General features: G+C 52.0%; 5 protein-coding genes across 5 annotated transcripts; 4 read left to right on the top strand and 1 right to left on the bottom strand.

Moving 5' to 3' along the window:
* Nucleotides 1–8: 8 nt before the first annotated feature.
* BJY04DRAFT_226275 (multicopper oxidase) lies at nucleotides 9–2,333 on the top strand (the record flags this gene model as incomplete). Its single annotated transcript, XM_073718384.1, has 6 exons — nucleotides 9–209; nucleotides 273–328; nucleotides 393–563; nucleotides 668–838; nucleotides 909–1,034; nucleotides 1,102–2,333. 6 exons carry the CDS (start codon nucleotides 9–11, stop codon nucleotides 2,261–2,263), a joined length of 1,887 nt encoding a protein of 628 aa, XP_073573818.1. The 3' UTR covers nucleotides 2,264–2,333.
* A 439-nt stretch (nucleotides 2,334–2,772) lies between these two features.
* On the top strand, nucleotides 2,773–5,253 carry BJY04DRAFT_183769 (amidophosphoribosyltransferase). The gene is made up of 5 exons (XM_073710507.1): nucleotides 2,773–2,986; nucleotides 3,187–3,292; nucleotides 3,349–3,801; nucleotides 3,848–4,535; nucleotides 4,585–5,253. Exons 2-5 carry the CDS (start codon nucleotides 3,208–3,210, stop codon nucleotides 5,102–5,104), a joined length of 1,746 nt encoding a protein of 581 aa, XP_073573817.1. The 5' UTR covers nucleotides 2,773–2,986; nucleotides 3,187–3,207; the 3' UTR covers nucleotides 5,105–5,253.
* Nucleotides 5,254–7,489, bottom strand: BJY04DRAFT_183764 (endonuclease III domain-containing protein). Its single transcript, XM_073710506.1, has one exon. The coding sequence runs from the start codon at nucleotides 6,819–6,821 to the stop codon at nucleotides 5,337–5,339; it is 1,485 nt and encodes a 494-aa protein (XP_073573816.1). The 5' UTR covers nucleotides 6,822–7,489; the 3' UTR covers nucleotides 5,254–5,336.
* Nucleotides 7,490–7,629: 140 nt separating this feature from the next.
* Nucleotides 7,630–9,872, top strand: BJY04DRAFT_20563 (aldehyde dehydrogenase family protein). Its single transcript, XM_073713619.1, has 3 exons — nucleotides 7,630–7,965; nucleotides 8,043–8,224; nucleotides 8,289–9,872. The coding sequence occupies exons 1-3, from the start codon at nucleotides 7,702–7,704 to the stop codon at nucleotides 9,748–9,750; spliced, it is 1,908 nt and encodes a 635-aa protein (XP_073573815.1). The 5' UTR covers nucleotides 7,630–7,701; the 3' UTR covers nucleotides 9,751–9,872.
* Nucleotides 9,724–12,109, top strand: BJY04DRAFT_183759 (DNA cytosine methyltransferase). Its single transcript, XM_073710505.1, has 2 exons — nucleotides 9,724–11,462; nucleotides 11,512–12,109. The coding sequence occupies exons 1-2, from the start codon at nucleotides 10,096–10,098 to the stop codon at nucleotides 11,936–11,938; spliced, it is 1,794 nt and encodes a 597-aa protein (XP_073573814.1). The 5' UTR covers nucleotides 9,724–10,095; the 3' UTR covers nucleotides 11,939–12,109.
* Nucleotides 12,110–12,325: the final 216 nt, after the last annotated feature.

Here is a 12,325-nt window from a genome sequence, read left to right as displayed (position 1 = left end):
AGCTAGCTATGCGCTTCTCAACAACCGTGCTCCCACTCTTGGGCTTGGGATTGAACATCGGCCTCTCGAGCGCAAAACTCGTGCAAGAGGTTCTCGAGCTATCATGGGACTATGGAGCTCCGAATGGCGGCGAGCCGAGACAGATGGTTCTCACGAACGGGCAGTATCCGGGGCCGGACTTGGTTTGGGATGAAGGGGACGATATTGAGGTATTGCCTACCCAACACTTAGGAGTATTGACTACGGCAGCTCACCAGATGTATGACTACTAGGTCCTCGTGATTAACAATATGCCGTTCAACACGACTGTCCACTGGCATGGTCTTGAGTACGTTTTCCTTATCTCTTCCTATCCACCCAGTCGGTCACACTAGAGCTAACATATGTACTAGAATGCGTGACACACCCTGGTCCGACGGTGTTCCTGGCCTCTCACAATCCCCCATCGAACCAGACGAGACATACCTGTACAAATTCAAGGCGTATCCGGCAGGTACATACTGGTACCATTCGCATTACAAGGGCCTCATGCAGGATGGCCAGGTTGGGTCGCTGTATATCCGGTTCGTTACTTGGCCTTCTTCTTTCTCAAATACATACCGGGCTCAGCATCGTGCCATGAAAGGGTTCTGTACGTGACTGTGGCTAATTGCATGAAATGAGACAGTCGCAAACCAGACGCTCCCCGCCCCTACAGTACTATAACCGAAGACGAGGAGGAACATAAACAAATGCAAGAAGCAGAAAACGACCCGCATCTGATCCTCGTTACGGACTGGACGTATCTCACGGCTGAGGAGTATCATCGTGTTGCTGTGGACTCGGGATTTAATTTTTTGTATGCCTTCCTTTGCTCTCTCGCCTAAATTGTTGTCTAGACAAGAAAATAGACTAATACCTGGAACTAGCTGCGTCGACAACCTCCTTATCAACGGCAAAGGCTCCGTCTACTGCCCCGGCTACGAGTATCTCGAGAGCGTCGGTGGAACCGGTATCGATGCGGTTCTTGAGGGGACGCATTTGACTGAGAAGGGGTGAGTCGTGATTTCACCCTTTCTCCCTTCCCCCCATATTTAGTCTGGTGCTAACAGGAGAATCCAGCTGCCTCCAACCAGACCTCTACAACGTCCAAGGCGACTACGGCCCATGGGACGAATCCATCATCCCCGACCAGCTCGTCTACAACTGCACCCCCTCCGAAACCCCACCCATAACCATCTCCGTAAACCCGGACACGAACCCCTGGACAAGCCTAAACTTCATCGCCGGCAGCGCCCAAAAGGGCCTCACCTTCTCCCTCGACAACCACACAATGTGGGTCTACGAAGTCGACGGACACCTCGTGCAACCAATCCCAGTCGAAATGGTCGGTGTCTACAACGGCGCCCGGTACAGCGTACTGGTCAAGCTCGACCAGAAGCCAGGCGAGTACACGCTCCGCGTCTCTGACAACGGCGGAGACCAGGTCATGGGCACGTATGCGATCCTCTGGTATGAGAACGCACCCGTGGATCCCGAAAACGCGGACGACGTCCCGCAAGCATCCATAGGACCCTTCACATCCGGCTACATGAACTACGGCGGGTTCAACACAACCCCCGAAGTCCGCGAGCTGGTCTTCACAGAGAACCTACCTGTCTTCGACGCCCCGCCTCCACCTCCCTCAAGCGAAGTCGCAAGCACCCTGCGCACCTCCATGACAAGAATCAACAACTCCTGGGCCTGGTCTCTGGGTAACCAAGCTCTCTACGAGACGGAGATCACAGCCTCTACTCCACTACTCTTCGAAACTGACCCCCTCTCCCTCCTCCCTGAGGACGTAGCATACACAACAACGAACGGGACATGGGTCGACATCGTCCTCGAAATCCACGCCAACTCGAAAGACCCCATCCATCCGCCTCATCCTATACATAAGCATGGAAGCCACGCGTATATAATGGGTCGGGGCACGGGTCCGTTTGAGTGGAAGGATACGGCGGAGGCCGAACGTGCAGTGCCGGAGTCGTTTTATGGGAAGGGGAAGATTGCGTTGCGGGATACGTTTGTGATGGATTTCTTTGATTCGAGGCGGATGGGCGGTGCTTGGATGGTGATTCGGTATTTTGTTACGGGGAGATTTGCGAGTTTGTTGCATTGTCATATTGTCTCGCATCAGATGGCCGGGATGAGTTTGCCGATTTTGGATGGGGTGGATGTCTGGGATACTGTTGAAGAGGGGGAGGAGAGTTACAGGCTGAGGGAGATGGGGAAGGGAGTGTGAGGTGGTGGTGAGGTTGAGGTGAAGGTTTAGTGATGGAGATTAGGGGCTTGGATTTATTCTTTAGACTGTATTAATACTAATATTATAATAGAGTAGGTGGGTAGGTAATCCCTATGACATATTATAATGTCTATATATATATCTGTGCTTCTAGGTAAAGAATTGAAGCTCTTGGCATTGGTGGCTGTCTAAACCACACTTGGCCATCTTCTGCACCAGCGCTGGAGAACAGACCTCACCTTGGTGCTCTTTCTCTATCTACTTCCATCTTCTCCCCCTCTTCTTCAGGCTTCAGCTAACATAACCCACACAATATTACAACTTACCCAATTTATCTAGCCCTGACTAAGCATCCGATTTCGTGCCGAAACGGAGGGCGGAGAAATGTGGTTGATCGAATCAGGCGTCTTGATCCGGCTTAGCGGAGAAAAAATCTTTGGAGAAGAGGGATAGAAAAAGATGAGGTCGAATTTCTCCTCCTTCTTCTCCTCCTAAGACTCTTCTTAGCCATGTGCTCTCTTGCTCCTCCTATACCTCCGTGGTCCTGAGTCCTGACCTGGGCCTCATTCCTTGTCTAGGCCCCTTAATTCACTCTCTCCTTTGCATTCTTGTTATGTCTTCATAGCAATAATCCTACTCCGACCTCGCTCTCCAAGTTCGGTTTTCTTTCCCACCAACCCCACCGCACCTTGCGCTCAGGATTTACCCCTCTGCCTCTGTCTTGTGAGTATATCTCGTGCCTGCTCTCGAGGCGCTTCCTCTCCTTTCCCTCTTTTATGATGATTTTTCCGTTTTTTATAGATGTTAGACTTCCTAAGCTTTCTTGCGGACACTTTCCGGGCTGATTAGAGCTATACTTTTCGCGTTTTCTCTTCACTACTTTGAGACACGTGCATTCCCGCTGACAATACTCTGGTCTGCAGTAATATCTTCCACAAGACAAGATGTGTGGTATCATTGCCTTGATCCAGGCGAACCCGACGTCCTCCGCCGCAATCGACCTGCACGAGGCCTTGTACCTCTTACAACGTGAGTTCAGGATCACTTCTCTGTTGAGACGAAATCGATACTCATACCTGTCATAGACCGAGGTCAGGATGCTGCTGGAATTGCAACATGCGCGGCGGGCGGTCGCATCTTCCAACTCAAGGCCAACGGAATGGCTGCCAAAGTCTTCAACGACGGCGCCAGAGTGGCTGATCTCCCAGGCTACATGGGCATCGGCCACCTGAGATACCCTACTGCGGGCAGCAGCGCGAATGCCGAGGCCCAGCCTTTTTACGTGAACAGTCCGTACGGCATCTGCCTTGCCCACAACGGCAACCTCATCAATGCTCCCGAGCTGAAGAGATATCTGGATTTCGAGGCTCACCGACACATCAACACAGACAGTGACAGCGAACTGATGCTGAACGTCTTTGCTGATGAGCTGAGTGAGACTAAGAAGGCGCGTGTCAATCAGGAAGATGTCTTTGCTGCCTTGAGCAGAATGTACGACCGGTGCGAAGGCGGTTGGGCGTGTACCGCAATGCTTGCTGGTGAGACCTCTCAAACTCGCTTATATTGCTAGCTCTGACGTTTTAGGCTTCGGTATCCTGGGTTTCCGTGACTCATACGGTATCCGTCCCCTTGTACTCGGCTCCAGGCCCTCGCTTGATGGCCCGGGCATGGACTACATGATGGCGTCCGAGTCTGTGGCTTTGCACCAACTTGGTTTCACAGATATTCGTGACATCCAACCAGGTGAGGCAGTCTTGATTGAGAAGGGTGGGCAGCCCGTCTTCCGTCAAGTCGCTCCCCGCAAGGCTTATGCTCCTGATATCTTCGAGTATGTCTACTTTGCACGACCTGATTCCGTCATCGACGGTATCAGTGTGTACCGTAGCCGTCAACGCATGGGTGATCGCCTTGCCGCAAAGATCCTCAAAGCGCTTGGCCCGGAAGTCGTTAAGGACATTGACGTCGTCATCCCCATTCCTGAGACTTCGACCACATCAGCTGCTGCTGTCGCACGCTACCTTGACAAGCCTTACTGCCAGGGCTTTGTAAAGAACCGCTACGTCTTCCGCACATTCATTATGCCAGAGCAGAAGACCCGTCAAAAGGGCGTTCGTCGCAAGTTGAACGCTATGCAGACGGAGTTCAAGGACCGAAATGTCCTGCTGGTCGACGACAGCATTGTTCGAGGAACGACGAGTCGAGAAATTGTCACAATGGCTCGCGAGGCTGGTGCAAAGAAGGTCTACTTCGCCAGCTGCTCCCCAGAAATCACGTATGTTCCCGTCTTCCTCCCATTCTTGCCCAACCACTAACAGATATAGACACGCTCACATCTACGGAATTGATCTTGCCTCGCCTCATGAGCTTGTTGCACACAACCGGGACGCTGAGACCATCGCCAAACATATCGGTGCCGACAGTGTTATCTACCAGACGCTAGATGACCTCAAGGGTGCTTGCGCTGAAATTGCCAAGGAGAACGGCTTGGCGGAGCCGCACGACTTCGAAGTCGGCGTGTTCTGTGGCAGCTACATCACCCCCGTTGCTGATGGCTACTTTGATCACTTGGAGAAGCTCCGAGGCGAGGGCCGCAAAATCAAGGCCCTTACCCGCGCCAAAGAAGCTGTCACCCACGGTTTCGCCAGTGAGAAGGACTTCCAGATTGCTGCAAACGGCGTCAGAGTGTCTAATGGCGAGATTGTGCCCGCTGCGAACCCTTCTGAATCGGAGGTTCCCCAGGTCGGCGTGTATGGCAACCACCAGACGCCTCCTGAAGAAGAACCTCCTAAAGTGAAAGACCGCATGGACATAAGCATCCATAATATCGGCGATCATCACTAGTTACTTATCTTATCTATCATTTTCCTTATTTGAGGTTCTTCGACTTCTGGAGTCTTGGAGTTCGTAAGAGCTAAACAAGAGGTTAAGGGAGGCCATTTTATGATATACCATACGCACGACAGATATGAGGGATAGAGCTTTAAGGTATTTCTGCGATGTACATATTATGACTCTCGATTTTCTCCCGTAGAGACAAATAGACTTGATGCTTGACGGATCATGTGATGATGTTCTATGACGGATTTTTTCTCACCTTCTTTGCCTTCGTGCTCTCCAATCCATGTGCCCCTTTCCTCTTCCCCGTCCTCGTAACAAGATGATCAATGACACACCCTTCCTCCCACCCCGCCGAAGACTCTCCCGTAATCGCCCTACACCTTGGACAACTCTTCCCATGGCGAATAAACAACTGATGGAGCGAGTATTTCAAGTTATCGGGAATGCGCACCTCAAGATGACTGAAAGTCGTAATCTCCGTAGCCTTATCCTTCGGCACCCAACCTAGCCACTTACATATCCGGAATATATGCGTGTCAACAGCGAAGCATGGTCTCTGGAGACAGAACAGAAGGACACACGCTGCGGTTTTGGGGCCTATCCCAGGGTACTTGACGAGCTCTGTCATAACCTCTTCGGTAGGCAGGGTATGGAGGTGATTCAGGGAGAGGAAGTGTTGGTCTGCACAGGCGATTTCATACTGTTTCTCGCCTTCAGATTTGTCGCTGATTTCGTTCTTGACGAGAAGAGCTTTTCGAGACTGGTTCTCCTCGTAGACCATGTCTAGGATTGCTTTCAGGTTCTTGCTCTTGACGTCGGCCAGGCCGCCGGATTTTATTGCCTCGAAGACGTCTTTTACCGTAGCTCGACGTACAGCGTCCCAGTTCACGCTCCCTTTGCCGATCCCGCTATCCAGGATCCCGAATCGCTGTACGAGGCCGTTGAACGCCATTGCGGAGTTCTTTCCTGTCGTTGCGCCGCTGAGTAACGTTCGGATCAGCGCGTCAAGCACAGATGGGACCTCGCCGCAGCCGGTAACGGTCAGCGAGGGTTCGGGGATTGTTGTAGGAGGCGTTATCTCTCCATGGATGGTTGATAGCAATCGATTAACTTCTTCGCATTCCTCTGGTGTTGGACGGCTGTAGTCCCGGAAGGGGGTAATTCCCGGCGTTAGACCATAGGTGTTTGTCTTCTTGGATCTTTTCTTCTTTGTGTCTGATGCAGGCGGACTGGGGAGAGTTTCGACAGCTTTGTCGACAGTATCCTGCAGCTCGTTTGCTAGGCTGTCTGTATCTAGACTCTCCTCTTTGACCTCAATCTTTGATTTGCTGGCTGTCTCACCAACGGCTTCGGATTTGGATGGTGTAGGCAGCGAGCCGAGATTATGAGGGAATTCATTGAGATCAGCCGGTGCCAGAACAGCTTTCCGCTTTCTCGCTGCAGACTTCTTCTGTGGCTTGTTGATGATATCTGCCTGTGTAGGTGGAGTCGATACTCTTCTTGTTGCGGCGGTTCGTGATCGGGTTACCCTCCCAGAGGTCTGGGAAGTGGGCGATTCTACTACATCTTGCGGTACAAGAGCACTTTTCTCTAACCCAGCCGCGAGTGATGCAACCTCCCGGGCTGCTATTGAGCGAGTGGAGCGAGCCATTTGATGGATGAGATGGTCAAACGAAAGTGATGCTGGAGCCAGAAAGCGATGACGCAGGAGGAAAAGCATGCCACCCCTGGTATTCGGGAAGTTTAATTCATCTCGGACACATCGTGAAGGATTGTTCTCTAGTTGATAAAAAGTCGTTGCGACGGGCGAGATTGAGGAGGTAGATCAGGTAGGTTAGTTAGGTAGGTAATAGTGAGGTGGAAGGTGGAACTCGTGTATTCCGTCATAGATCCCGAGCTCTCCTGCCTCGATTCGCTGAGCGAGCTTGAAGGGATTGGCCTATTCCGTACATTAAGTAGGTAGTTTTATGAGAATACCAAGACTACCTGGAGCTACGTATCCTATCTTGCTCCGCACCACGCTTCGCTTGCGCTTCGCCAATCTGCGTGGGTTATGAAGTGGAGGTCTTTATATACGTATGATAAAAAGGAGAGGCTATCCATGTCTGATAGTAATTCGGGTAGATTTAAAGCCATTTATATCGCTCTATATCTACCTTCGCTCGCGCTCTGCTAATCCGCGTGTTTTAAAAAGAGGTTAAATATATAGAGTAGAGAATACTAGGGAGTGGGACCTTTCATTTTTGAGGACCTCAAGGAGTTGCAGCGCTGAGCGAAGACACTCGGGGCCTACCAGAGTACGCTCTCTTTTCGGGTTATCAATAGGCTATGCGGGATATGATCCGTAAACATCTAGGCCCTGTTTCGAATCCAGGAAAAAAAATATATGTCAAGGCTTATAGGTTTTTCAAAAATCGGGCCTTGAAAAGCATATTGTATAGAACCCCTGGCACGTGCCCTCCGGCGCATCGGAGCCGCAGATCCAAAAGATCGGACCACTTTTTAATTCTACTCCCTCTCCGCAGCCACCTCAACGCGCTCCAGAGGCTCATGCAAGCCTCCTTCTCGTCAATCTTCCTTGCCCTTGCGAGCGTGTCAAAATGGAGTGTTTAGCGCCCTACATTCCACCCGCTCTCCTCCCTCTCGCGGAGCTCCTCCGAAACGAAGCCCAAACACTCGGAATCGCCGCACTCTCAATCACCGCCGTCTTATTAGGCTACCTCTTCATTGCAGGTGCAAAGGAGTCACCCGTGACTTTCACCGTCCCTACGCCGCCTGAAATCGACCCGAATTGGATTGGAACAAAGTGGGAGGATTTGCCGTACAATGAGGAGAGGAGGATTCTTGAGGCGCAGCTCGCCGGGGTGAGATTTTTTGCTTGCTTGTCAATGACCATTGGGGTTTGGGAAAGACCGCTAATAACCTGGTTGTCTTTGTGTAGCATTGGAACGAGAGCCGGATTATGAGCTACTGCCCCGCGGACGGACGCGTCCTCGGAAGCGGGATTAAGCTTGCGACTGCCGGGGATGTTGAGCGGGCAATTGCAGCGGCAAAGAAGGCACAGGAGGGCTGGGCGGAGACGAGCTTTGCGGAGAGGAGGAAGGTTATGAGGACTCTGCTCAAGTTCGTCTCACATTACTATATACCTGCGGTTTCGGGGACTCAGACTTACGGTTGTTGCTCCTAGATACGTTTTAGACCACCAAGACGAGATCGTGGCCGCGTGCTGCCTGGATTCTGGAAAAACGAAGGTCGACGCAACCTTCGGCGAGACGCTCGTGACGGCTGAGAAACTGAAATGGACGATCGACCATGGCGAGAAGGCGCTGAGTGATGAGTCGCGGCCTACGAATTTCCTCATGGTGTACAAGAAGAACAAGGTTACCTATGAGCCGCTCGGTGTGGTGTCAGCGTGTGTGTCTTGGAACTATCCGTTCCACAACTTCATTTCGCCGGTCATCAGTGCTATCTTTGCGGGTAATGGTATTGTAGTCAAGCCGTCTGAGCAGACTGCTTGGTCTTCGGTTTACTTCTTGGATATCATTCGCGGTGCGCTGGAGAGCTGCGGACATTCTCGGGATCTGGTGCAGAGCGTTGTCTGCTTGCCCAAGGTGGCGGACGTATTGACCTCTCACTCGGAGATTTCCCAAATCACATTCATCGGCTCCCGACCCGTCGCTCACAAGGTCTGCGAGTCTGCAGCAAAGGCTCTAACCCCGGTCACGGTCGAACTCGGCGGCAAGGACCCAGCTGTCATCCTCGACGACAGCCGCACAATCAGCGAAGTATCCTCCATCGCCTCAATCCTCATGCGCGGCGTCTTCCAGTCCTCCGGCCAGAACTGCATCGGCGTCGAGCGCGTCATCGCCCTGCCAGGAGTCTACGACAAGCTTCTTGAAATAATCACCCCCCGCGTCAAGGCCCTGCGCCTCGGCTCCATTCTCCTCGAAACACACCCCAGCCGCCAAACACCCGCAGCCCCTGACGTCGGCGCCATGATCTCTCCCGCTGGATTCGCCCGCCTCGAGTCTCTGATCGACGACGCCGTCTCCCAAGGCGCGCGCCTCCTCGCCGGCGGTAAACGGTATAAGCACCCCGACCACAAACTCGGCCACTACTTCACACCAACGCTCCTCGCAGACGTCACACCAGCCATGGAAATTGCCCAAACCGAGCTCTTCGCTCCAGTCTTCCTCCTCATGCGCGCCTCCTCCGTCTCGGACGCAATCTTCATCGCAAATTCCACCCCCTACGCTCTCGGCTCCTCCGTCTTCGGCTACAACACAGCCCACATCAACCAATACATCAAGAACATCAAAGCCGGCATGGTCTCCGTCAACGACTTTGGGAGTTACTACGCCGTGCAACTCCCCTTTGGCGGTGTCAAGGGGTCAGGGTATGGCCGGTTTGCCGGTGAAGAGGGATTGAGGGGGGTAAGTAACATTAAGGCGGTTTGCGTGGATCGGTTCCCGAAGGTTATGGCGACAAGGATTCCGCCGAGGGTTGATTATCCAATTTGTAAGGGGACGGGGACAAAAGAGAATGGACAGGGTGCGTTTGAGATGTGTAAGGGCGTTGTTGAAACGGGTTATCAGCTCACTTTTGCTGGGTGGGTGAGGGGGTTGGGGAGGTTATTGGGGAATATGTAGATACCTTGAGTAAAGTCTAACAGATCTAGTTCTGACCGGTGTTTGTATACCAGGTCGATAAGTGTAAAACATCATAACATCCATTCACGCATGAATCATTTTTCATAGCAAACAGGAGGTAGACAGACAGGCGTCTTTCTCTCACTTGTGTTTCTTTTCGCTGCTTAGTCCTGTTTGCTGCCTATCCATCTCTCTATCTCTGCCTTTATGCCTCTTCTCTTTCTTTCTTCCCAGATCTCTCCCCAACACTTTTCTTACATCTATCTATTTTTCCCTTCTAACTCCTAAGTTTCATTAAGAGGGACATGCCTGGTACTCACCTCATTTCACCCTGAGACTTACAACATGCGCCTATCAGACTACATCGTCCTAAGCGACGATGACGACAACGAGAGTGACAGTGATACCAGCAGCGTAACTCTAGGTAGCGACTCAGATCGGCTTTCCTTCCTGTGTGGAAACTCTCGCACCGTCTCACCGTTCTCATCCTTGCCGGCTCGAGAAGTCATCGATCTTACCAATGCGGACGGATCTCACCATGGCGGCTTCCATGACGGCGACTACCTAACAGACGAGGGCTACAAGGCGCTTCTCGAAAACTGGGCCCAAGCCGCTGCTGCCAGTCCTCCAGGAATCGAGGCTGTACAGAAGAAGCGATTGGATGAAGCTTGTGTGGACGGCATTGTCTATGTCCCGGGACAATCCATTGAGCTGCACGACGATACGTTCCTCAGGATCACTTCCGTATGGGAGAATCCGGACGGTGAAATCTACTTCGAAGGCCGCAGGCTTCGGCTGCTGGAATCGCTCGAGGACCAGAACGGGAATGAAGATGGGGAGACCATCCTTACATACTTTCCTCGGTGGCAAAATGAATTGGTCTGGATGCTGGATGAAGTCGACGACGTACCCCTTGGCATTGTAAGACACTTTGTCACAATTCATTTCACCAATCACAGCCCCATGGACCAAGACCCTCATAAGATCCTCTACCCGAGTCATCTATATTGCCGTCTGAAAGAGAGGCCGGGAACGTCGGTAGAGTATCTGACCTTTGAGGAAGCCGATGTCAAGCATCGAATTCCGCCAGCTACTCTTCGCAACAGCTGGCGTGGAGAGACTACTCCTTTCGGCAGCAACAAAGGCGTACCGGTTATTGATCTGGATGACATTGACGACAATCCTGGGCCGATTGTGAAAGCGAGAGCCCGCCGAAAGTATACGTTTGGAGACGGGTTCTGTGGTGCTGGGGGTGTATCATGTGGCGCGGAAACTGCTGGCTTGCATATAAAGTGGGCATTTGATATGTCACCTCATGCTGCTGTGACTTATCGGCTTAATTTTTCAACAGCAGAGTGTGAAGAAAGTGATATCTTCAGCTTCCTCACAAACGACGAAGAGTTTATGAGAGTGGATGTCACGCATGGTTCACCACCATGCCAGACGTGGTCACCAGCTCACACAATACCGGGACCGAATGATGATGCTAATTCTGCTTGCATCTTCTCCTGCGGAGACCTTATCCGGAAAGCCAAACCCAGAATTCACACAGTTGAAGAGACGGATGGTCTGATTGCACGGCACAAGCAATTCTTTCTTGCTGTCATCCGCGATTTCATTGACACAGGATATTCTGTACGTTGGGCGGTCCTAAACTGTCTGATGTATGGAGTTCCGCAAAAGCGCAAGAGGCTTGTAATCATCGCTTCTGGGTAAGCTCATCCAGATTCTTCTAGGCTGAAATTTGCTAATCTTCCGTAGGCCAGGAGAGACTCTCCCTACCATGCCTAAGCCAACACACGGCCTGCCTGGATCGGGACTGCGCGACTTGGTGACTATCAATCAGGTAATCTCAAACATCCCACTGGGAGCACCGAATCATGATATCGACGGCGCGACAAGGCGAGGTGCTCGGAAAGCCCCGTTCGATGGGAACGGACAGGCCCATACAATAACATGTGGAGGCGGCACCAACAATTACCACCCTTCTGGAGAGCGAAATTTCACTAGACGAGAAGCAGCATGCCTGCAGACATTTCCCTTAAGTTTTCGCTTTGGCCCTGCCGAGATCTCAAAGCAGATTGGAAACGCAGTACCCCCCGCACTAGCAAGAGCAATCTATAGAGAGGTTATCAAAACTCTGCAGGAGACTGATGAACGAGAATTGCGCGAGATCGGTGACCGCTAGTTGACCAACTCCGAGTCGGTGAACGACAACGCTCACATGCTGAGGCAGAGAGGGGGCCGCGGAATGGCAGGATGCCGGGCGGCCAACCGTGCAGTCCTCGGAGTAGAGTTAATGAAAACGGTCTCGACTTCGACAGAATGCGAAGCGAAAATGCCTCTAGAATAATGCATCAAGCTCAATTGCAGCCGTAACAGCAACAGCGGTTTTAAATTTTGATGAGGTGAATTGGGAGATGGAGCTGTGGTGCGGGGTAGAGCGAAGTCCGGGGAGAGAAAGGCTGGGCAGTCCCTACCCGACGCTCGGACATACTCACTTGTCCAGTGAACTCCGAAATTCGCTGTAGATAGGACAACTGTAAATAGGACAAAAGGTGGAAAATACTTTCTC

This window comes from Aspergillus karnatakaensis (genome assembly GCF_047715665.1).
Source record: "Aspergillus karnatakaensis strain CBS 102800 unplaced genomic scaffold BJY04scaffold_12, whole genome shotgun sequence".
NCBI lineage: Eukaryota > Fungi > Ascomycota > Eurotiomycetes > Eurotiales > Aspergillaceae > Aspergillus > Aspergillus karnatakaensis.
This window is presented reverse-complemented; position numbering and strand designations above follow the sequence as displayed.